This window comes from Tauraco erythrolophus, chromosome 18 (assembly GCF_009769465.1).
Source record: "Tauraco erythrolophus isolate bTauEry1 chromosome 18, bTauEry1.pri, whole genome shotgun sequence".
NCBI classification, from domain to species: domain Eukaryota; kingdom Metazoa; phylum Chordata; class Aves; order Musophagiformes; family Musophagidae; genus Tauraco; species Tauraco erythrolophus.
The window spans coordinates 806,339-829,610 of NC_141482.1; the positions used below are offsets into that span (position 1 = coordinate 806,339).

The 23,272-nt window shown below is 50.2% G+C and overlaps 1 protein-coding gene across 2 annotated transcripts in view; it reads right to left on the reverse strand.

Moving 5' to 3' along the window:
* Window positions 1–337: 337 nt before the first annotated feature.
* NDRG3 (NDRG family member 3) overlaps window positions 338–23,272 on the reverse strand; it is a 65,594-nt gene continuing 42,659 nt past the window's right edge. Inside the window, exons 4-17 of one of the 2 annotated variants that reach the window (XM_086622682.1) lie at window positions 13,989–14,094; window positions 13,204–13,324; window positions 12,624–12,686; window positions 12,236–12,296; window positions 10,499–10,585; window positions 9,878–9,934; window positions 8,580–8,683; window positions 7,894–7,959; window positions 6,487–6,538; window positions 5,075–5,122; window positions 4,374–4,409; window positions 4,230–4,281; window positions 2,379–2,417; window positions 338–1,867 (exon numbers count right to left, since the gene is read on the reverse strand). In XM_086622682.1, coding sequence (XP_086478808.1) covers window positions 1,689–1,867; window positions 2,379–2,417; window positions 4,230–4,281; window positions 4,374–4,409; window positions 5,075–5,122; window positions 6,487–6,538; window positions 7,894–7,959; window positions 8,580–8,683; window positions 9,878–9,934; window positions 10,499–10,585; window positions 12,236–12,296; window positions 12,624–12,686; window positions 13,204–13,324; window positions 13,989–14,094 — 1,071 coding nt within the window. In that variant the 3' untranslated portion in view covers window positions 338–1,688. The remainder of the gene's footprint in view (window positions 1,868–2,378; window positions 2,418–4,229; window positions 4,282–4,373; window positions 4,410–5,074; window positions 5,123–6,486; window positions 6,539–7,893; window positions 7,960–8,579; window positions 8,684–9,877; window positions 9,935–10,498; window positions 10,586–12,235; window positions 12,297–12,623; window positions 12,687–13,203; window positions 13,325–13,988; window positions 14,095–23,272) is intronic. The other variant, XM_086622681.1, reaches the window with a different exon arrangement.

Sequence of the window (23,272 nt, forward strand, 5' to 3'; positions counted from 1 at the left end):
AAGGCAGCTCCCAGCACGCGCTTTTCTTCGGAGGTGGTTCCTGGCAGAGCCTGTTTTGCAGCAAACCTGTCGTCGTCTCCACTCTGTCAAAGCTGGAAGTTTCCTTCTGCGTTTTCACAGAAGCCAGCTCTCCAGCCCCCTTCCAGGGGACGTGGGGACACTGCTGCCCCGCAGCCCGAAGGACACCTCTCGCCACGGGAGAGTTTGCCTCCCACAGTTAAGAGACACCAGAACTGACCAAACCAGCAGGAGTGTTGGGTTGTGCCAAGAGAAACACCACGAGCACGCAGAGTAACAATGAAACTCAGTTATAGCTTTATTTAATAACTGGTACAAAGTCCCCCTCAGGCAGAGCCTCCCAGTCCCATTCCCTACCTGAAATGGAGCAGAACGTGAGCGTGACCCTCAGAGGAGCTGGCTCCCAGTGAGTCAGGACTGCTCAACAGTTAAGAAAGGATGTTTTGCTCATCTATCGAGACCTGTAGTAGCCTGACTACTCATCCCTTTTCTCCCATTACCAGCTAGACCCTGGCATGCAGCAGGCATTTGCCCCCTGGCCTCTGTGACCCGGCCAGCTGTAAGAAGGCAGCAGAATTGCGAATTCCACGAAGACAGTAAATAGTCCCTGCACCGAGGTGTTCACTTCTCACACTCCTGACCTGACTCGCACGAACATGCGTCTGCTGGCAGTCATTCACCTTCTCCAGTACTTCCTGAGCCTATTAACACCCTGTGCAGGCACCCTGCCTGTGCCTGGCAGCAGCGGGAAGCAGAGCTGGCAGTGCAGGAGATTTCTGGATCTCCACCTGGCAAGGGGTGCTGCTGCCCATTTCACAACCTACTTGATGTTAAAGACTGACCCGTGCCAGGGTGGAACAGTGACTAGGTGTTAACTGCATCGGGCCCTCCTGCCGGAGAGCAGGGGGTCAGCAGAGGGTCTGGCAGCCAGGGCTGCTGCAGGTCAATCCCTTGGACTCGGTTAACAGCGCGCCGCGGTGAGCGCAAGCTCACGTGTTAATCGCTTTGCCCTTTCAGGAGGCTCAGGTAAGAAATCACTCTGCTCCTTCTTAGCACACACACAGAGGTGAGACCGAGACAGTATTTCTGACCATTTGTTTTCCCCACGGCTGCCTGTCATGCCAAGAGTCCTGGGAACACAAAGACCTTCTGGTGGGTTCTGCACTCCAGGCACAGCTCTGCCAAAGAGCACAGCCTGCTCCAGAGCCTGGAGTTTCACACCATCATGGTCTTGCTTTCGCACGTCCCACAGATGCCACACCAACTGCACCACAAGGGTCCTTTAGCAGAAGCACAACTAGAAAGCAATTCTAAACCTCACAAAGCCACAGAAATTATATTTAAATGAACAGGGGAGACAACGGCTGTCATCTGGACTGATATACAGCACAGACAGGAGATGGCATCAGCGCGTACGGCATGTACGTACACCATGTACGTGACTTACTAAGACCGCGGAATGTTAACGAGTTTTAAAGAGGCTCTGATGCCACGGGCATACAGAAAGGACCGAAGTAATGCCAAGTACAGACTACCAAGGAGGTGGCAGCTCGGATGGGCATGCACAAGTTAGAGAGAACAGTTAATGCCATGTTGGATGAAATGTTAGATTCTGAGTGGGTTCAGTGGGGGCCAGTGGAGTTGTCTGAATCCCGAAGAGGGGCTCCTGCCTAACAGGACACTTCCATGGTTTGAGGTGAATCCTGGAGGTCAATTCCTTCTGGGGTTCCAGCACTTCCTTCACCATGGTTGCTGGTGTGAGATCGGCTGCGGATGCTCTCTCCAGAGCCCACGCTAGAGGAGGAGTGAGTACGGGAGCGCATCAGCCTGGTCATACTGGCTGCTGGCACTGCAAGAGACAACAAAGGTGGGACTCAGTAAAGGAGGAAGTTCCTAGAGCACGCATCACAGTCACTCAGATACGTATCACCGGGTAAGCACAAAAAGAGCTATACCCTTGGGAAGAAAACTCACTCTTCACTGCCAAAATTAAGTCTTTGCACGTCTAAAGCAAGATGTTTAAGGCCCAATTTCAAAAGGTCCAAAGTGAGCAAACGCCAGAGGTGTAACCGATCATTTGCGAGTGCAGTCCCGGTGAGCGTCTGCGCAAACCCAGGCAGCTGTTGCACCCATGACCTTTTGAAAGTCAGTCTCGTCACTCCGGAAAACCACAGAGCTGAAGTCATGCAACAACCAACGAAATACAAATGAAAGGTGGAAACCATAGCACGCACGCGGTACAACGATCAGCCCAGCTCGCAGCAGGCCAGCAGGACATGCTGAGACACAGCAATGCACCCGAGGAACCATTCAACCCAGCACACAGACTGGGGCTGAGGTGGATGCACAGTTGAAGGTACCTGACTCAGTGCTTAGGTGGCTGAGCTGCACATAAGGGACTGGAAACAACACGAGACAAGGAAAGGGATGAATACAGGAAAGAGCCAATTAGTTGCGGTGTGCGACGAGCAGCTGCACTGCTCCTGGGATCCCCAGCTACCTTGCCTTCCACTCCCAGCTCACACACTGCGCTGAAAGCTCCCAATACTTGTGGAAACAGCTGCTGATCAGCATCTCAGGGACCAAACTGACCCAAAATTCATCAGGGCCGGATCTCTTCACTGCCTTTAGTTTGAAATTGCAATGTACCTGGTGGCCCTGCCTCCCCACCGGACACACAACAATGGCCCAACAGAGATGTCATTTTCCTACGGCACGGAAACTGAGGGATACTCTGCAACTCCAGATATGGAACTGAAATTCCCGTCTTTCCTCGAGTCAACAGCATCAGGTTTCTGCTCTGAGCCTCCTGCAAGGCATTACCTTCCACCCACAGTGTCAGCACAGGCAGGTCCAGTGTGGAGAAGGAACAGGAACAGCTGTTGAGGAACTGGCTTGTGCATTTCTAGAAAAGGCAACCTGCTGATGTGCTTCTCTCATTCTCCCTGAGAGAGGGAGGCCCTGCTGGCCAAGCTCAGCAGTGCCAACACAGTTGGGAAAACCATTCTGGGACTAGCTACTACTTCTGGAAGTGGAAAATTACTCCCTGTCCTTCCCCAGTGCTGTGCATCTCATTTGCAAGAGATCTGACCCTGAAAGTGCTGCTGAAGTCCTTGCTCTGACAAGAGTGCTTGCTGACTTTACTAACACCAGGACAGAAGAGATGTTCACATCTGGGGGCCTTCTCACACAGGACCCTACTCTGCAGGACCAGGCTCTTCTGGCCAGCCCTGGAGAACACACAGGTCCTACTATGTTCATGTCAACCGCACATAGCTCTAAAGAAAAGGACAGCTTCTCTGAGCCCTGATGCCCATGAGTTGGCAAAAAACTTCTGGCCATGTGGAGACCATTGGGAGTGTCACAGCTGCCACTGTGGCCATGCTGGTGGTTAACCAGTCACAAGAACCAACCCCTCTCATAATTTCAGCTTTTGAAGATTCATCGCCCGCACAAGGGAACTCCTAGCCCTGGCATCTGGCAGGCAAGACAGAGCTGTGCCAAGGTGCCTGCAGTGGAGACAGAGTCGCTTTAGGATACTGAGAAGCCCTTCTCCTGAAGTCCCCCAGTCTCTGGAGTACCAGGGGCAGGGGACCTGAACAGCTGTCAGCCTGACACGCTCAGGACACAAGGTCTTCTGCCTTCAGGCACAGGAGGAAGCCATAGGCCATGCACTGGATCAAAGCACAGCTGCCCCTGGGCTCCCTGGGTGTCTCAGAAGTCACCCAGCTCTCTGTTCTGCCATTTCAGGGTTTCATCCTGAGATATCCCTTACCCCTGGGGAGTCTGAAAGAAATAGGTATGTCTGAGGAAAAGGAAAGAGCTCTCATGTACACATCACCTCGAGGTTGCACTGCTGACTCCTTCCCTCCGGAGAAGGTATGCACACATTCCAGAAGATTTACTGTTCTTGGGAGCACGCCTTTCTGGACTGGCACAAAGACGGACTTACAAGGTTTTACCAACACCAGCACTCAAAGAGGCATCACCACTCCAGCTGCAGTGCGGATTAAACACAGGTGAGGGAACAACACTGGTTTGCTAAGGCTTGTTACCACACTAGTGGATTTTCCAGCATGGAGGGACCTCCTGACAACCACACTAACTCACAGGTGGGGACACAGATGCCAATGGGCTCAGATGGACCAGAAAGGCTGAATTCCCTTCACAACAACCCTGCTCCAAACCAGAAAATTTTGTTTGCCACTTACTGTAGCCCATTCCCTGCACGAAGTACTTGAAGGCTTCAGTCAGCTTGCCGGGCTGTGGAAAGAGAAGGTGAGGCTTTAGGGCGAGCAGAGCAAGGGGCCCTGCACAACCGAAACGCCGCGGGACTGGCGAGAGGCGTTCCTCACCTGAACCACCTGGGGCAGGCCCCCGCAGTCGGCCATCTGCAACGGGAAACAACAGGGAGGTTGAACCATCCTTCCCACCCCAGGAGGACAGCCCCACAACTGTGCCAGCACTGCCCACCCCACCGACGGCACCAGGCTGCGCTGCTCCAGGAGGCACACTTCTACCATCGTGTCCCTACAGCCGAAGCTATGCCTGGTGACGTGTCTTCTGGGAGCCTGTCGCTGAGGGGACCCCACACCGCTGCGTGACCAGGCGATCTCAGGCCATGCTCCAGAAGCCCAGGAGTAACCCTCCACCGCCCTCGCTCCCCCTGCCACTCGTCCCAAACCTGTCACTTTACGCTTCTACACAGCTGCTGTCTGGCACAGAGCAGAGCACAGGTGAGGATGGGAGACTGGTATAAAGCCTGAAAAAGTGATGTTGCTGCTGGCAGAGAGCAGAGTGGAGGCAGGGCACCTCTGCTAACTCCTCCCTGCTGGCTGAAGACAACAGAGAAGTGGCCATAAAGCAGGGATTCAGGGATCCCCTGACAAACAATTCTCTCCCGAGTCTGGCGCCACACAGGAGAGAACACAGCCCTGTATGACTGTCCACAAAGTTCTTAAAGCTAAATGTGTGGAAGGCAAAAACCTAAGTGGAGCTGGTCTCAGCAAAAATAATGTCTTTGTGCAGGCTGGAGTGATTCTGGAGTGGCACTCACCTTCAGAAGGGTAGTTTTGGTTGGGTCAAGACGTGAATTGCATTCAACCTAAATAAAAGAGGGAAGAGGGACATGATATCACACAGAAAACTTGAAGAGTCAGATGTAAAATGCAGGGCAGTTGCACCAGGTGGTGGCTGTCTTCAGCAATGGGAGCTTCTCTGGGGCCAAGAAGAACTGAGCAAGAAAGCAGAGAGCATGTAGGAAGAGAACAATGAATGAAAGATGCAGAGAGGAAAGGCAGGTGTTCCCACCCAAGGGGACCTTGCGATGGCAGAATGTCACTGTTCTGAGAGACAGGGCTGTGACTTCAAGAGAAATCATCCCCTGGTTTTGGGGATGCACCACGGGGCTCTGACAGCAAGACTGGGAGGGAAGGACACTTCCGTGCAGTGCAGCACGGCGAGAGATCACTCAATCCCCTGGCCAGACAAGGAGGCCACAGCCACTTCTTCTCTGTAAGGCTGCTACAAAAAGGGAATAGGTGGGGGCCCTATAGGAAAAGCAACCCCAGCAGAGGAGATCGTTATGTGCCAGGAATCTGGGCAACAAGATAGGTAAGCCGAGATCCAAAAGATCCTATTCCAATCCCAAGCAAAGCAATAAGAAACCTCAGGAATATTATCCTAGCAAAGACAAGACTTGGAGAATGTCTCAGACTTCCAGACCAAACAGACTGATGAAAAGGCAACAGGCCATGACCAGAAAAAGCCCTGCAGCAGTTCTCCATGCACAGCTCTTAGGTTCAAGCTACTGCTTTAGGAGACCCCTACACTCTTCCATGGTTTCTTAAGACAACTTCTTTCGTTCACAACCCCCTGGTCTCCCCACAATCCCTGGTCGAGGGGGAGAGGCAACATCCACTGCAACCATGCTGCACTGCACCATGCCCCATCTGGAACTGTGCTGGGAGAGAAGCGGGTTATAGGTGTCTGCAGAGACCAACAGGAAGGAGATGCTTCTGAATGTCGCCTTCCCTACGATACGGTGCTTTTGCAGAACTCTGTGACCTCCCACCACAGGAACCAGAGTCACACTGCTTGTTTTTAAACCCCAGGTAGCCTCAGTACAATAGCAAGAGAACAGTAATTCATGACTCGAACTGAACTGCAGGCAGAGCTCAGGCAAAGACGCTAGCTCCTGAAAGAGGTCCTCTGCACCACTTGGCCTGGGCACAAGGACTCTTACTCAGATCCTGTCACCCGCTCCTCAGAGCTGCCCTGCAGGGGCCATTAAGCCTCCCAAGCCTCAGCTCCCCCACTGGTGGCTGACAGGTCTCAGTAGCCAGGGCACTAGAAAAGGGCCAATTTCTGTGACTACTTGTGGGCAAGGTGACAGCACTGCTGGGTGAGGCAGGTTTGCTGAGTGATCCGTGGGGCTCATGTCAGAAGAAAGAGTTCACGTATACGTACCACTGCATCCACGGCAGGTGAGTTGTCACCAACCACTAGCAAGGCAGGGCACCTGGTCAAAGCCCAAAACAGAGAGATGTTACTCACAGTGCATCTAAGGCATTTCTCAGACAGTTGAGCTCTGTGAATCAACAGCCTCATGAAAGGTTAATAATGCTCAACAAAACCCCTACCTGCCACCATATCATGGCATTTTGTTGCACCAAAACATCCCTCAGGGCTTGCACACGCACCCCTCCTGTCCCCTCCGTGCACACCGACTACCACTACTGCTGCACACGTTAAAAGCTGTGCCTAGGGCTGGGAGAAACACCGTCCCAGGCTGCCAAAGGAAGCAAGCTCTCTGAAATGGACGTCTGTTAGGAATTTAGGAACAACCACATCCAACAGAGTTTAATGCTTCTGAGGCTGGCTACTGCTCACCACTGTACTTTAGTTTGGATTTTAGAAAGAAACACAAAAGATGTCAGGGAATATATTGAAAAATGTCACGATATCAAAGCCTCTGTTGGTAAATCTGTGCCTTCATATCCAAATATTTTAAGGGTCTGCAGATCCCTGTGAGTCCCTTGAATGGACAGACAGTGCTCTGTGACTTACAGCTGGCTGCAGGACAGAGAGCAGTACGACTGGCTTTGCCTGGAGACAAAGCAGGGGAATCCACCTCTTTTAGGTTAGCCAGGACCTAGAGGGTTTGGCTGTGGATGCCTAAAAAAATTCCTGGGACTAGCAGGAGCAAAAGTCCATACAATTTCCAAAGAGCAAGCAGCAGAACCTGGGCAGCAGTCTCTAGCCCAGCCCAGGCAGCCTGCCTCTGCACTGCAATTCACAGTCTTCGTGTGCTCTACACATCTGCCCTTTTTGCCTTCTTGTTTGGAATCTGAAAATTTATTTATACTTCCCCTGTGCTGATTATCACGAGTTCTCCAGTGTCTGCCCCGTCTCAGCTGTACCCTGCACAGACTGTTCCCTCCCAGATGAAAGAGTTGCTGCCAAGGTGGGAAAACACCCCTGCGTTCTCTGCATTCAGAACCCACTGCTTCTCTAGGAGAACTGTGCAGGTGAATTTTTGGCACGGTGGGGGAAGGCAACAAACAAAAACCAGCCTCTCTAATTTTTCATGCAAAACAACCAAACTAACAGCTCAGCAAGAGCAGTGACTGCTGGGCGGATACACTTACTCCTCTGACCTTGCCTCTGGAGGATCTCAGTGTGTTCTTAATGAAAGGGCTTCCGGACACCTCTCTGCCTCACCCGGGCTGACAGCACTGCACCAAAGCCTGTGACAGGCTGAACAGTCCTCCCAGCACTTGGGCTTGTGGGGTTCTTGCTGAGAAGCAGCAACAGCTTTTCTGCTGAAGGGACTGCGCAGTACTAACTGATACAGGCTGATTCAGAGCAACTTACTTGAGTGTTTTTGCAGTATTTTCATTGATGCCAAGAACTGGTCTCTCAATTTCCAGGTCTCTACGACTGAAACACAAAACAGAACAATTCTCCATCGAATCAGCAGAGGAAACTAGTTATCGCGGGAGCATACAAAATCCAACCAGGAGTGCTGGCTCCAGCACCCAGGCAACAGGTTATCACTCCCTGTGTCATGCCATGAGCAGGAGCCCCAGCAGTAACTGCCAGAAAACAGGATCTGTGCTCTCAGGGAAAGCTTGCTGTGTACCCAGATAGATGATCTACTGAGGTGTGATAGGGTCACCCAGGCATGAGGCTGAGCTTGGCTCAGGATAATGGCTGAAGACGAGGCTTAGGACAAAGGCTTATACAACACGACACCCAATAGAATAATACATATGGCAGCAAATCTACTGAGCATGGAAGTAGATTCAGTAGTAAGGTAGTAGTAAGGGTAACAGAGCACTGGAACAGGCTGCCCAGAGAGGTTGTGGAGTCTCCTTCTCTGGAGATGTTCAAAACCCACCTGGACACGTTCTTGTGTGATCTGATCTAGGGGGTCCTGCTCCGGCAGGGGGATTGGACCAGATGATCCCTTGAGGTCCCTTCCAATCCCTGACATTCTGTGATTCTGTGATTCTGTGAAGCTATGGGAGCAACCTAGCAGGCAAAAAGGTATCCTGTACCTGTTGTATGACGTGAGGAACAGCTGGAGGTTGTCTTGGTTAATGTCCTGTGCGATATGAAGCCTGTATGTTTGGATCAAATCTAGATTTGCCTGCAGTTCCTCCTGGAAAAAAGCAGAAGAATTGGAAGACAGAGAACATCATCTTTTTCACCAGTAAAGAAATGATACTCATAAAAATACCAGGGCATTAAACTGTCTCCATACACATGGTTCCACTGTGAACACCACCACAGAGGGCAGCAACTCCAGACTGCATTAGCACCCAGGCTACATTACCTGTTTCTGTCACACGACTGTTCAGTGCCATACCTGGGTAACGTGACTACACTTTTACAAATGGCAGTGCCCAGTGCACGTGCAGCTGCAGGAGTACAAAGGTATCCTGAGGTGGGACAAGTTAGCTCCTGAGCCTCAATAATGCTTACACAGACACAGATCACTACAGTTTAGGAACGTCTTCGGCTTAATATTGAAGAAGCAAAGCTTTATGCCCCAAGACTGTGACAAAAGGAAAATCTAATCCCAACATCCAGTTCTATGCAGAAAGTGCATTCCAGTGAGAGCTAAAGAGAGACAGAGAGAAAAGGGAATGCAAGGAAGCACTGTATATAATGGAGGGGCTTGAAAGTGGGGTCAGAACAGCATGTGCTCTAAGCAGGAGGAAGTTATGTGACGCCCTTCCATGCTGATGTGTGCTGTCGCAGGAGGGCTTCAGGTCAGGGACTGATCTGTCACGTGTGCCTCTGCGTGCATGAGGCACAGACCCTTTCGGTCACCCAGTAAGCTTGCTGGTTGGGAGCCAGCAAATCTCAAACAGAAGGTATTGCTGTATCCAAAGTTTTCAGGAGGGGCTGGTTTGCCTCTGCTGAAACTGAAGGAAGGGGAAGAAGAAGAGCAGAATGTAGAAGTTCAACGTCTGGACACATACAATAATCCCACTGTCAACTCCCAGCTGATCTACCCACATTCCAAATACTTCCATGCTGGCTACAGAGAACCAGCTGTCACTTGTTTCTGCAGACAGTTGCCCGGGCACCACAAAGACAGGAGTTCTAGCACTAGTGTGTGGGACACTACTTCCTTACTGCGTGGAGTCTGGAGACAGAGCAAGCGTGAGGATGTGCACGCACACTGCGGTGTGCAAAGCTCTGACGCGAGCTTGCCACACAGAGACCATAGTGCTACCTGTGGCAGCCCTCATGTGAGGGAGCAGAGCTATTTCAGAGCAGGTACATACACAAGCTACAGCTCTATGTACAGTTGCACGGACAACATTAACACCTGCTGGGTACTTACATGGCCAAAATGATGCGCCAAGACAATATCCACTATGTTGGTTGTCCAGCCTGAAAACTGAATAGTGATCATGAATGAGGAGGAGGGAGAGTAACCAGAAAATGCAGTTTCATTACAAATTTCGAAGCAGCTCCTCAGAGCAGAGAAAATAACAAAGAAACTATTGAAGTGATATGAGAAACAAATGCCTGAAGCTTGGGATGGGCATGCAAGGCACGAAAGAAACGTGTGCAAACACAACACACAGCTGTCCAGAAACTCGGAACCCTGAATAACTGCAAGAGGCCAGAATAACAGAATAATTAAAAGATCCATTCAAACTCCGCCAAATGCAGCCCGCAAGCGTGAGCACTAAACCAGAGGAAAGCCGAGTGCTCCACAGCCACTCATCTCCGAGCAGTTCACCAGGCTTCCCCATTCACACATGATCACGCCCACCCCTGCTCCTACGGTGGAGCCCACACTACAACCAGACTGAGAAGGCAGCAGGGACAGAGATGGGACTGTACAGCTTTTGCCATAAACGGACAATTCCCCGTACTCTGTCCTTTTTCTTCCTACTCTACTCACTGTTCATTGAGCACTGTGGAGAGGAGATTTGCAGTGGAAGGAGAATCTCACCTTGGATGCTGCCCAGTCAATCCAGCCCTTTGCACATGGATCAACATTAATAAGAACGAGTCCCTCCACCAGGTCAGGGTGGCTGAGCTGTGGGGAGAGAACACAGGATGATTCAGTCCACGTGTTGGTCAATGGCAGGCGCAGCAGCTGGAAAGCTTCTTGCAAAAGGAAGACAAGAGTAAAATGAAGACTAAGTGGGGAGTTCCTTCTGTGCCAGGCAGCCAGTGGCCTTTTCAGAGCCTGGCCCAAAGCTGGCTCCCAGCCCGACCTCAGTTGTTGGCACTGAGGGACCGACTGCTCGCACAGTGCCTGGTGACCCACGCACCTGGTGCGGCCACAGGTCCTGCTCAGGCTCCCGTGTGTTACAGGGCTGTGAGCAGTGACTCTCTCTGCTCACATGTAGCACCTCCAGGGAGGACCTGGACAAACTCGGAGAGGTGCCCAGAGAGCACCTCCCTTCCACCCCTCAAGGCAGAGGCAGCCTCCCAGTGGAGATGTGGAAAAATGGCAAGATTTGGCAAATGGCACAGGAGCTGGTGCTGAGACCCACAAGCACCTGCAGCCTGAGCAGAGAGAGGCCTGGGAAGCTCCAGCTGAGGGGCACCTGGCTGACCAGAGGGCACCCCCACTGCCCCCCCCAGCCCACAGCCACCCCTGTCCCTGCTCCAGCCCGGCATCCCCAGCACCCTGCAGTGTGCCTTGGGGTGTGCGCTGTGGGGAGCACAGGCACAAAAGAGTTTGGGAACTGCTTGCAAACACAAGCACAGCAATCTAAGACGACCAGAGAATTCTGAGCTCCAGGGTCACTCTGCAGCTGAAAATTCACAGCAGCTCTTCTGCTCTGCTTTACGCTTTAGCACTGGCTAAGCAGAAGGGAACAACCCTGTCCTCAGCAGGAAACTGTCTGCAATCCAGGTAGCACGGCCAGGACCTTCTGGCACTTCACTGAGTGGAGGCCAAGGATTATTTTCAAGACTGAAAACTACCCAAGGAACAGAGCAAACCCCAGTGCCTCACGCTGCCCCAGGCTCAACCCTGACTGGAGGAAATGGGAAGCAGAGAACTTTTTGTAGGAGGGGCAGCTGCATAGTGAAGTGGCTTTAAGAAGCAGTAAGTGGCCTAAATCATCAGCAACTCTCTGCACTCAACAACATGAAGCAAACTTTACTCAGAACGTCAGATTTCTGGTTGGTTTTTTTTTTTTAACGTTAACTTGGAAAGACTCAGGCAAATTCCTGGACTGCTAAACTATGTCCACTGATTTCACGTGCTTATAAACACTCCACTAGAGAGAAATGAAAAAGCAAGTACCACAAAGCTAGCACTCTTGTCAAAGGGTGAAGTGAAAAATCTACTTCCTTCCAGTGAAAAAGCACGTTCCTCATCAGCACTGGTTCTCAGCACATCACTGAATCGATCGTTTGGCGTCACAAACACCGCAAACAGCATACAGCAATGCAGCCAGTCTTTGGGAAAACATGAGGCTGGATATTCCTAGCAGCCAGGATGGGCTCTCCTGACTCAAAGACATCACATTACAATCTTTCCATGCCTGGCATAGCTTCAGAGCAGCCTTGGCTGCTCCAGTTTAACCATCTGGATGTGAAGTAACTCTCACATGGCTCCCTGCAGGCCTACTGTAATTACTGCTACTTCGCCGGTGCCCCACAAACGGTCTGTTTGATCAGTGGAAGACCACAGCTTATACAAGTCACAAGGAAATGAAGAGATACTTACTGCACACCTGCTGAGGACATAAGCACCGGCTCCCAGTCCAATCCCAATGAAGCTTTTCAGGCTGAAATATAGGCATTCCACAATCAGCAAGGCTAACTTAAGCTCACAGCTGAAGCATCCCTAGAGGCAAAGCCCTTCCCCTCTCTGCATCCAGCTGTTCACTTATGGTTCATTTCCAGAATGATTCAGCAATGATGCAGCAGCCATAAACTGCGGCAGACAATGTTCCCAGCATAAGAATCAGACAGGGTTACACAGGTTAGGAGATGCTCATGCCTCTTGGGACAACTCTGTGAGCATATCAGATGTTGCAAGCAGAGATAGAGAGAGGCAGGTGCTGGAATGGCTGTATCCAGCTGGCTCACCCCATTTCCTTTCAGAGACTTACTTCAGGTGCGTCAGAACAGCGGGCAGCATTTCAGCCAGTTCATCCATACTGGGATACTGGTACCTGAAAACCAAGAGAGTGAAATCAAAGCCCCTCCAAATACTGCTCAACAGGGATTATCTTCCACTTCTACCAAAGGTAGGAGAGACAAGGCACATCTGACAGGCATTTGCATAGGTGATCATTTTGCAATGATACTGTATATTCCAGCCAACTGCATGGATGCCGTCCCTCAGAGTAACACAGAGCTGTGTTTTTTTGGGCAGACAGATTTCTGTGGGAGGATGGACAGAGGAAACAAGGAATGCCAGCTAGACTGCAGACTGCTGGGCTCATGCTCAAGTCAGAAAGCTGGTACCAGCACTCATCACTAGTGATGGCTTTACCCATGCCTCAGTAACAGGAGAGTTCCCTGAATGCCCCTTGGGAAGCCCCCTCATCTTCCCATTTCCTCTGCTCCTGAAAGCTGCCTCCCACTACACTCAGCCTGGCAGTCCCAGTTGGCTTAAACTGGGTGCTACCTCAGTCCAGACTGCAGCCCAGATCACAAGTGGAACAAGGGTCTCTGCAGAGCTCTTACCCAGATGGGAATGGGGGGGCTCCTTCCTGCTGGCCTGGTGCATCCACGTGGCACACTGCAAAATGCTGAGTGATCTCTTGCATGTCTTCGAAGTTAAAGAATGCGTTAAAACAGGATTTGTCTACAACAAAAAAAAAACAGAAATGAGACACTTCCTGAAGTTTTATTGCGATCCACCCTCCCAACACCGTGGCACACGGGACCAAACCCTCTGCTGAGACCGCAGGGCAGTGGGTGCCAGGTGATGCACGCCACTGCGCCTCCGACTGCAACGCAGCAGCGAGTCCTAGCAAACTGCCACAACTGGAGAAACGATCCCCCAGCATGCATGCCCAGGAAAATACGGCCTTGCAGCACTTGGGTACGTACTGAGGTGCACCTGCATGAACACAACAGCACATGTTGGGTGGGAAGACATGTGAAAAGGAGCAACTGAGCCCGCCAGAAACATTACACTACTTCTGCAGCCTTGTGGAAGGCACTTGCTCACCTGCCCAGCACCCAGGAACAGATGCCTTGTGGCAGCTCCATCACACAGTGCCATGAGTCAGCCACAGCACCATAGTGTGGTGGGTGGACCTATTTCCACCCTTCCACCTCGGCCCTACTTTTCAACGGAACAGACAGGGGCATGCCACACGCTCTCTCTCCTGCAGACCTTTATCTTTTTACCCTGGGAAGACCTGTCTCATCTCAGCTCCAGGCCAGTCCTGCTGGTCCCCACACTCAAAAGCAAATACCATGAACAACCGCTTTTTCAGGGTCCTGGGAGGGCAAAGGCTTACGGTTGAGGCCAATGTCATGGTACGTGAGGATGACAGGTCTGTTCCCCTTGGGTGTGCCCCGCATGGTGACATGGACCACTCCGAAAGCTGTCTCAATGTCATGTTCCTGCAGAGAGAGAAGAACAAACCTCAGTGCTGTCTGCGCTACGGAGAACCCTCACCGAGGGCCAGCAGCAAGGGCCTCCTCCACACTTGAGCACTGGCCTCCTATTCACAGCTGGTGGCTCAGCACAGCTCTTGCAAGCTGCAACCCTGTCAAATCTCTCTCCCCAACCACTGCCAGAAGCAGGCTACTTTTCTACAGATGTGTGAAGGGTTTGGGGCTGTCTTCCCATGACCAAGATCTCATTTCAATGCCTTTAGTGACGTTGCTCGCCCTCGCTCCCCAGCTCTCCCTCCAACCCACCAGCCCACAAGTCTCTTTTAGTGTGCCTCCAACCCACACCCTCCCACCCCCTGGGAACATCCTGCCCGTGGGCAAGCTGATGTGAGGGGACACAGCAGTGTCCGAGAGGCTGGCAGCAGACCCAGCACCTGGGGACCGTGTACCAGAGTGTTTTGGAAGCAGTAGGACAACACAGAGCAGCGAGATGGCTGGGACAGCAAGGAGACCCCAGCTCTGCAGATCCAGTCACTGGCTGCCTGGGAGGTGAGTGGCACAGGGGAGCCGGGTGGCAGCTTTTCCTTTCAACAGCATTAAAAACGAAAGATACAGACCCCCACCTAGCTGTTCTGCCAGGCTGCCTGTCTGCCGCAGCCCCACCCGGGCCATTTGGCCAAGAGTCCATCAGATCCTGACCACGCTGCTGCGTTTGCTGACCTGTCACCCCAGGGACGGCTGAGCACTGCGCCTTAACTGAACACTTCTTCCCTGCTACCGGGTTTGGTAACGTGACAGTAAAACCCCTGCAGGCTGCTCCAGCAGCTGGCACAGATACAGGAGGTTATGCTGGTTTCCAGCTGGGTATCAGTGGAGCAGTTTCACGACCTGGTTCATTATTATTTGCCAGCAAAACTACGTGCCTTTTCCCATGCTAAATACTGAGGGCTTTTTGCACTGTGCCTTGCATAAGAGAGCAAGAGGACAATGAGGTCTCTGGGTACCTCTCCAATACTTGTCCGCTGCAGAAACAGAAGCCACAACGTCATGATGATGAACACAGAAGCACCCACAAAGCTGTCTGAGCTTAACCGAAATAGCTGCAAACACATTTAGACAAACACTGATCTGGGATAACTAGGGAGTTTGGAAAAGCCGTGGAGATAGCAGTAAGGCTGGGAATACAGTGTCATCTCTCATCTACAGAAGTCAAAGGAGAGACACGCTCTGACCTACAGACACTGCGAAAAGCACCAATTATTTTCTTGATATTAAAAAAATATCTGCTTAGGGAATAGCCTCATGGTTCAGCCTGAAGACAGGACATTACAACCTCAAAAAAATTTTTCGCTAGTTTACACAAAGTATGTGAATTTTTTTTTAAACAATAATTTCCAATAACCTGAAAGTGATTAGACCAAACACAGGACAGGAACCTGGCTTGCAGCACATCAGAAATTCACCTTGCCCCTCCTTTCTGGGCACTCCCAAGGGCTGGCTGTGGGCCAGACTGACTTGGTTCTTGCAGTGAAGGATCCTGCTCCTCTCAGCTGTATGTCTTTTCGGAAGCCCCAAAGCCTCTCCCCTTCCGTTAGAAGCATGGCAACAGAAGCATGCTGCTGCAGCCAAATCGCCTGAGGTAGTGTAAAGCCTTCTCCAGCTTGACTTTGAAGGACAAATGACACCTCTGACTGCCCTCGTCCTCAGAAAGGGCTTGGGTTTTACTTGCACGCAGCTGTTGCACTGTGCACGTGGAGAAAAGCTGGAGAACCTGCAAAGCAGCAGTGACCTGCCTGCACTAGAGACAGGCAAGAGAATAAGGCAGCTGGGGTTATCCAGCTGGATGCTCACCTGGCTCCCTTCTCCGCAGGAGGGGACTGCAGGCCATGGCACCCTGCACGGGTAGGAACCGATAGACCATGTGTGCAAAGCGAGCCCGGGCCCACACAGCAGGGCTGCCTGCCCTGGCAGCAAGGGGGAAGAAGGAAGCCCAGGGCGCAGCCTCCATCTCCTAAGCCTCTGGAAAACCCCCAGGCTCTGCCCCATGCCCATCTTCTCAGCTCTCTGGGCAAAGTCCTGTTTTGTACTGCAGCGGGACACGCTGTGCAGCCACAGCAGTGGCCCTCACTCCAGCGTTCTCCAAGTTCGTAGGCATTAACACATCCTTGAACAAAAGTGGTAACTTTTGGACAAGGCCAAGGATGGCGACTGGCAGTGCATGGGGCAAACTCACGGAAGAGCCCAGCGAGTGCCAAAGCAGCCAGAGCTTGCGACCTATGCATCTGAGCTAACCAGGTGGCACACTGCCACGAAAAGCAGGTCTCTCTGCCAGTTGCTGGTCTCTTCCATAAGCAGCTTTAACTCACTGACCTGGCAGGAAACTATCCAGCTGCCTTTTATTTTCTTTTTTAATCTTACTTTGTTAGATTTCTGCCAGGTCAGAGAGTTAAGAAGCTCACAGAGAGGTCTGGCAAGTGCTGGTTCTGGCTCAGAGCCCGAGGGGAGTGCATGGGGTGGCAGAAGAAATAACCCTGCTCTGAGCACGAGGTCGGCTAAACTGACTCGTGTCTCATGAAGCTGCACCTCCAGGGGATCTAGGGAGGGTTTTTTAAGCAGCAGCAGGAGGTCGACTATCAAACAGAAGCACAAAATCCAAACTGAGTCATCAGTGAGAAAAGCACAGAAATCAGCAAAAGAGCTGAGGATTCTAAAAAAAGTCAGCAATACAGTGTCTCTTCTGGAATTCCATTCGAGCTTACTGCTAGGGTCACACATGGTTCCACCAGGTAGAATACAGGGCAAGGTACCAGAAACAGAAACATCCACCTCTCTTCAGAGCTTGTGTTCAAGCACCTCAATATGCTTCATACTGTGACACTGCATTTTTGTTTTCCAAAGTTGAGCTTGGGTCTTAGCTCTCTAGTAGGGAAGGAAAAGAGTTTCCACGAGCTAAAAAAATCAACCCTTGCTCTCCCACTTCCTTTGACTTTGCAGATTGTGTAAACTGTGATCTGGGGAAATGAGGCAGTTTCTTGAGAAGAGGTTTTTCATGTCACCACCGGGCACCAGCCCAACCCGAAGGGTACTCACCTCGCTACTCCTTCAATCACATGAGTGATTCAAATACAGCGAACACCCACTGAAGATGGAAGCAACTTGAGAAATCCCATCTTTAACAAACCTCAGCGAGCAGCACTTTAAAAAATTTAAGATGTTAAATCTGCAGACTTCTGGACTCTGTCCTGTACAGTGACAAAGCCTTAGACTGAGAGTGCTTAAGGTTATTTCTCTTTTCTCTTGCTAGCTCCCAGGCAAGGTGGAAATCCTCCTCCTGGGAAGCAGCTTCCTTTTTACTTTTTTAAGGCTTTTTCCAAGCTCTACAAAGCAAGCAGCAGACACTACATTTGAGATAAGGCTTTCTATGTTCATTTTTTTAGCTACACATTGCAATATCACGCTCATTTCCTTTTCAAGATTACCCGGAGAGATAAGACTGAGTTTTACCCCTAACCTCCCTACAGGTAATTCTACGTCCATTTTTCCAGTGAACTTTATTTTCTCTGAAACTTTGCCCTGTAGCTTTAGGGCTTTTATCTTGACCTGTGATTGCAAAGGACAAAACCATTTTCAGACGTCACACAATTACAGCACACGTGACTTCCTTGTCACCAGCTTTTCTCTAAAACATCTCTCTCCCACACATCAAAGGTAAAGGACAGCACGAGGCAGATGCTCAATACAGAGCTTAGGTATCATGCTTAAGGTGACGAGTCTCTACACTTACAAGATACAACTCCTACCTTGAACTGGCCAAAAAAACAGTTATTATTTCATTACGCCATTACTGCTTTGTTACTCTTCTAAACACGGAGCAGAATGACTCTGTTACAAGGGGCACCGGAGTACCCAGTGAGAGAACAGCAGCTTTGCCTGCTGCACGCTCTGCCCTTGCCAAACATGCTTTATTCATGTCCTTCTCGTGGCTAAGCCTTCCCCGCCAGCCCCCCAGCGAGATGTCCTGCCTGTGTCACACCGCCTCCACAACTGCTGCCCACCCGCGGTTCTGCGTATTCCCTCCTACTATTTGCCCGTTGCTCATGTAGAAACATAGTGTGGGAAAGTATCAGGCACTCATCGTTACTTCCCAGACACTGGCACGCTTTGTTTCTGCTCTCTGTTCAGGCCAGCTGTGGCACATTGCAGCAGGGTAGCTTGAACGGAGACTGAAGGCTTGTTACCTTGCAGCTGTCTAACTCCAGCTATGGTCTGAACTCTGATCTGGTCCATAGTGCAGGGAAACAGTGACAGGAGAGGGCAGGTGGAAAAGATGTGGCCAGGAGACAGCCAGCTTCTAACAAGCGTGCAGTCTGCAAAGTCAGGGAGATGAACGTGAGAGAAGATGACGATCTGCAGTTGTGTTTTGAAAAGCTTGATAAAATTTCATTTTCACTCAGGGACTGGAAACTTTATCAGACGTTTCTCTGAAGAGATTTTATCTTCTGCCCTTAGTGGTACAGTAGGTAACAAAAATAAACATCAGCTGCAGGCAACCTGCTGCTGTAAACAGGACCTCAAGAGCAGGGCAGGCTGCTCTCGCTGGCCGCGGGCACGGAGCTTCTGACGCACGACGCCAAACAGCAACACGCTGCTGGGGAGACAGGGCAGGGCCACGCGTCCCGTCAGGCAGCTGCTGTCGATCACCTCCAACGAGCTGGGAACCATGGCTCAAAAACCAGCGGCTCCCTCGGGGCATGGATGAGAAGAGCAATGCCGGAGGAGGACGAGGAGGCGTGGAGACCGGCTGTGGCTGCTCAGGGCAAAAGTCCAGCCAGCCTCCTAGCCTGACTTTAAGATGTGTGCTTGTGGAAAAGTTAAATAGAGCAAGCGCGTAGTGGTACTTCTCAAACACTTGCATCTTGTACCAGTTTACCTTAATTTTCCCAACCACCAACAATCTGTAGGTCAAAGAGACTTCCTGCACTGGAGGCGTGGTCGGCACTTTGACTTTCTCTCCCCGAGAACTGCGCCGTCGCCTCCGGCTACCTTTGCCTCTGGCATCTGCCTCACCCTGTGACCAGAAAAGCCAAAGCTTAACAACGTGCGGGGTGAAGCAGCACTTCATTCCTCACCTTCTATCTGCTGGTTTTGCATGAGATCTCCCAGTCCTTGGCTTGGAAGATGGAGAACAACTGATCCCATTTCCATAACCCACAGCAGCGATGACCAAACAGTTTGTTGCGGTTCCCCTTCCCGTGCTTTGGACCATCTGGCCAGCCCTGGCACAGCGGCTTTTTTCTGACCATGCTGCTGTTCTCCAAAAGTGCCCCGTCGTGCTCCGTGCTTTCTGAGACGGGCGTGCCGTGGATTTACACGGTGGCACAATGAGGTTGCTTTGTTCTCTGTTCCCAATAAACAAGAATTGATTTGCGTTGTTGAAAGTCATGAGCCCTGAGCTGACATTTCACTCATCTCTCGCAATGTTACGGTCTTATGCCCCTGAGTTATCATCAGCCCTGAGTCTGCCCTTTTATATTCCACTGTAGGTTGATTCTACTCCACGTGCATCACACTTTGTGCTTCCCCAAGGCAGATAAAGTTTGCCATTGCACCTTTCATCATTTTTTCCAGATTAATTTAAGAGCAGGTTTAAGCAGCACAGGTCCCAACACAAATCTCCAAGGTGCTCATCGAGGGATCGCAAACAACTGTGAAAATAATTGGTAGTTTTTTTCTTTTTTAATCAGTATTTCATCCATAAAAAGACGTCTCCTCTGACTGCATGGCCACCTAAGTCCCTTCAGACATATCTTAGAACCCCTTTTGGTAAGAGGTCTTGTCTTTTTGAAATCTAAGTTGGCTGCATCAACTAAATTGCCTTTATTTATATGGTTACTGACCCCTTCACAGAATTCCAACAGCTCTACAGAGCAGGACTTGTTCTCATTACAAGAACCACACTGACCCTTTCCCAATATTTGTCCGTGTAATTCATACTCCTTGCTAGTTTTATCAGTCTGTCTGGTACCGCCGGTCAGCGAATTCCCAGGACTCCTCTGTGATCTGTTTTAAAAATCGTGTTGCAGGTGCAGCACTGCAGTCTGTGGGCACCACAGCTGCTTCAACAGAGGAGCATAATCTCTCACTGAACAACTCAACTATTTCATCTTTAAACTCATCTAAAACTCCTGGGTTGACAACGCAGTCCTGGCAACGGGCTATAAAAGCACACAATTTAGCTTGTTTCGCTGCAACAGGCACTGGGGTTTAAGGCAGAGTCTCTGCTGACTGCCCACAAAGAGCATTCCAGCACGGGAACCTGTGGCGGCTCCGTGCCAAACTTGTGTACAGAAAAAATTCTATTTCATTTCTTTGCTATGGCTAGATCTTCCCTGCATCCTCCTTTCAGAGCCTAAGCAGCCTTAGCGCTCTCCAAAATCTCTCACATGGTTCCATTTCTGATCGGTTTGGAACAGGACTATTATTTTCTTCCCCCTCTGCAAGTGATCTCTCAAAATCCCCTTTTGCCTGCTTTGTTCTGTTCATATATCTAATCTGCTAGAGTTTACAACCTTTTCCATTTTCTCCAGCTTTTTGAAAAATGCTTTTTTGTTTTCAATGGCCTCCATGCCCTTCTGTTTAGTCATGCTGGCTTCCTCGCACCATTTCTCACGTCTGCTGTGATAGATGGTGGGCATTTGCTCTCTGCTCAGCCTGTTTTCAGTAAGCTGCTCCATTCCTGTGCAGTTCTTGTTTTGAACTTGGAATGCAAAACCAGTGAAGTTCTCTATGGTTTGTTTGGGTTTTGTTTGTTTGTTTGTTTGTTTTCTTTTTCCCAAGAATGTTGACCTGGAGCACATTATGGTTCCCATCACAGAGTAGCTCTTTGAAGACACTGTTCTGAACACGTTTCTCTGCCCTTTTCAGAATTGCATCAATGATGGCTTCTCCTCCCTGGGGCTCCCTAACTTGTTCCTCCACAGATGTCTGCGGCTAAAATGGAGTACTGGTGTCATGTCCCACAGCCACAACTGTCTAACTGACACAGGGCAGCTGAAGCTTCCTACCCTTGTCCTGTCTCCTAGCCCTGTAGCTTCTCTGATCACCATCTTGGGCATTCACACAATTACAGACAAAACATAAATTTCCTATTTAGGGCTAGGATTTCATTCTAAGGGGAACTGAAGTTATTCACTGACATTAGTTACAGCCTAATCAGATCAACAAGCTCCCTTTGACATCCACCTGCATCCTCTACCACCACCTGCATCTACTCTCTCCTTCCTGTACACTGCATCCAGGTACTAGTGTTCTACTGCCAGTGTCCACCAAGAGGGACCTCAGCTCTCTTCTGTGATGTCAGACAAGAATACAATAATCACTGGCAGAAACAAAACAAAACCGACATTTTGGGTGCAACTTCTTGTTATGGATTGGCTGACTTGATGATTAAGTTCTTTCAAAAAGAGTGCTCCTCTTGTCCCTCTGCTCTGCCCCATGCCCGCTGAGCTGATGGTCTCATGGAGACCCGCAGGCAGCAGTGCAGGGCTGGGTTCGCTGTCCCACGACAGCGCACCACCAAAGCAGCTGACCCTGCAGCCACAGGATCTCCCATTCGGAAGGAAGGTGAGCACTGCCAGTGCACACACGGTGGCAGAGGCACCAACTTGCCTCAGCTCTGCTGTTAAGACATACTCTCAGGTAGGGGTTGGGCAGAAGAACAGACAGTATCCAGAGAAAGGCCACCAGTGCTACTGCCCGTCTCTGAAAGCCCAGTGATTTTGCTATATGCCTTATGGTCCCAGCTCCTGAGAATCACTGCTTTTAGTCAAACAGCCCCACACCTTAGAAAAGGAGATGTGTGTGAACGATAACGGCTCGGACACTGGAAGGTGGTAAGACACAACCCAACAGCAGCTTTAAAGCACTTCAGATTAAACACAAGCAGGAACTGCTGGGAGGTATTCCTTGCTGGGGATTTGCAGAAGGTCAGAGTAGACTGGGACCTTAACATCTTTGAATGATTCCTAAACTGAGGAGGAAAATTCACACCCAGCTATGACTGCCAAAGTCCAAATTTACTGTGGGACTGATTATGGGAAGAAGCAGGTGCATGTCCAGGTGGCAGAAGGTGCCAATGGGTGAACCATCTCTGACTGCCACCCTCAGTCTTTGGCCAGAAAGGGAAGCAATGAAGAGCCACTGACAAGTGCCACAGAACATTTCTCATATTAAGAAAAAAATATTTCTGAGTGAGAGAATGAGGCACCCAAAGCAGCTCCAGAGGTCCTAACGCCTTGAACTCCAGAGACTCTCAAACAGAGGTACCTGGGTGCTGGACTGCCACAGTCCAAATTCCAGACAGGCTCCCTCAGCTCCAGGTCACGGTGTGATCCAGAGCTTAAGTTGTAAAAGTTATTAAAGTCTGAAGTAAACCATTTGTTTCACAGTGGGAATGATTAATGATGAGAATTTATATTACCAGGGCTTTTCACAACTAATTTATTAAGCTTCTTTTTTGGCATTACCAAATGAGTTTTACTTCCAATGCAAAGTTGCTGAAAGTTCAAAATTAATTCTCTGGAAAAACTGAGAATTGATTTAATTTGGAGACCAACAATAAAGAACACATCTGTGAAATCCCTTCCATTATTTTTTTTTTTTAAATTCAAATCTGGTAGAACACAGAGCAGCAAGGTGTCTGTTGCTCTGGCTCTGCTCAAGCTTGTCGAATGTCTGTGTGAAAAATGTTCATTTGATTCGTGTCAATATGGGACAATGGATGTGCAAATAGGTGGCGAGGAGCAGGGTGTGCCTATGCAAGAGAAGTGATTGTCTTAGTTTAAGATCTCTGTGAAATGCAAAAACATGAACCTGCGAAATGCCTCATGATGCTGCCGACCACCAGAGTGATACACAGAATGCTCTGTCACTGCAGAGCAGGAGCTCTGGTGACAGTTCATCACGATGCAAAACGAGATAAAAGGAAATTGTAAAAAGAGTAGAAAAGGATGGAGAGCATAGATGCTGGGAAGCACTCTTTAGATGGTCACCTTCCACTTCAGGATTTTTCAGGCATTTAAAATATCCTGTGACAATACTGTTAATAGCTACAGCTGCTTTAATATTGTTACTGACACTGCTGTACGTATGGGTTTGGCGCATGTTTAAGAGGGTATCTTCAATG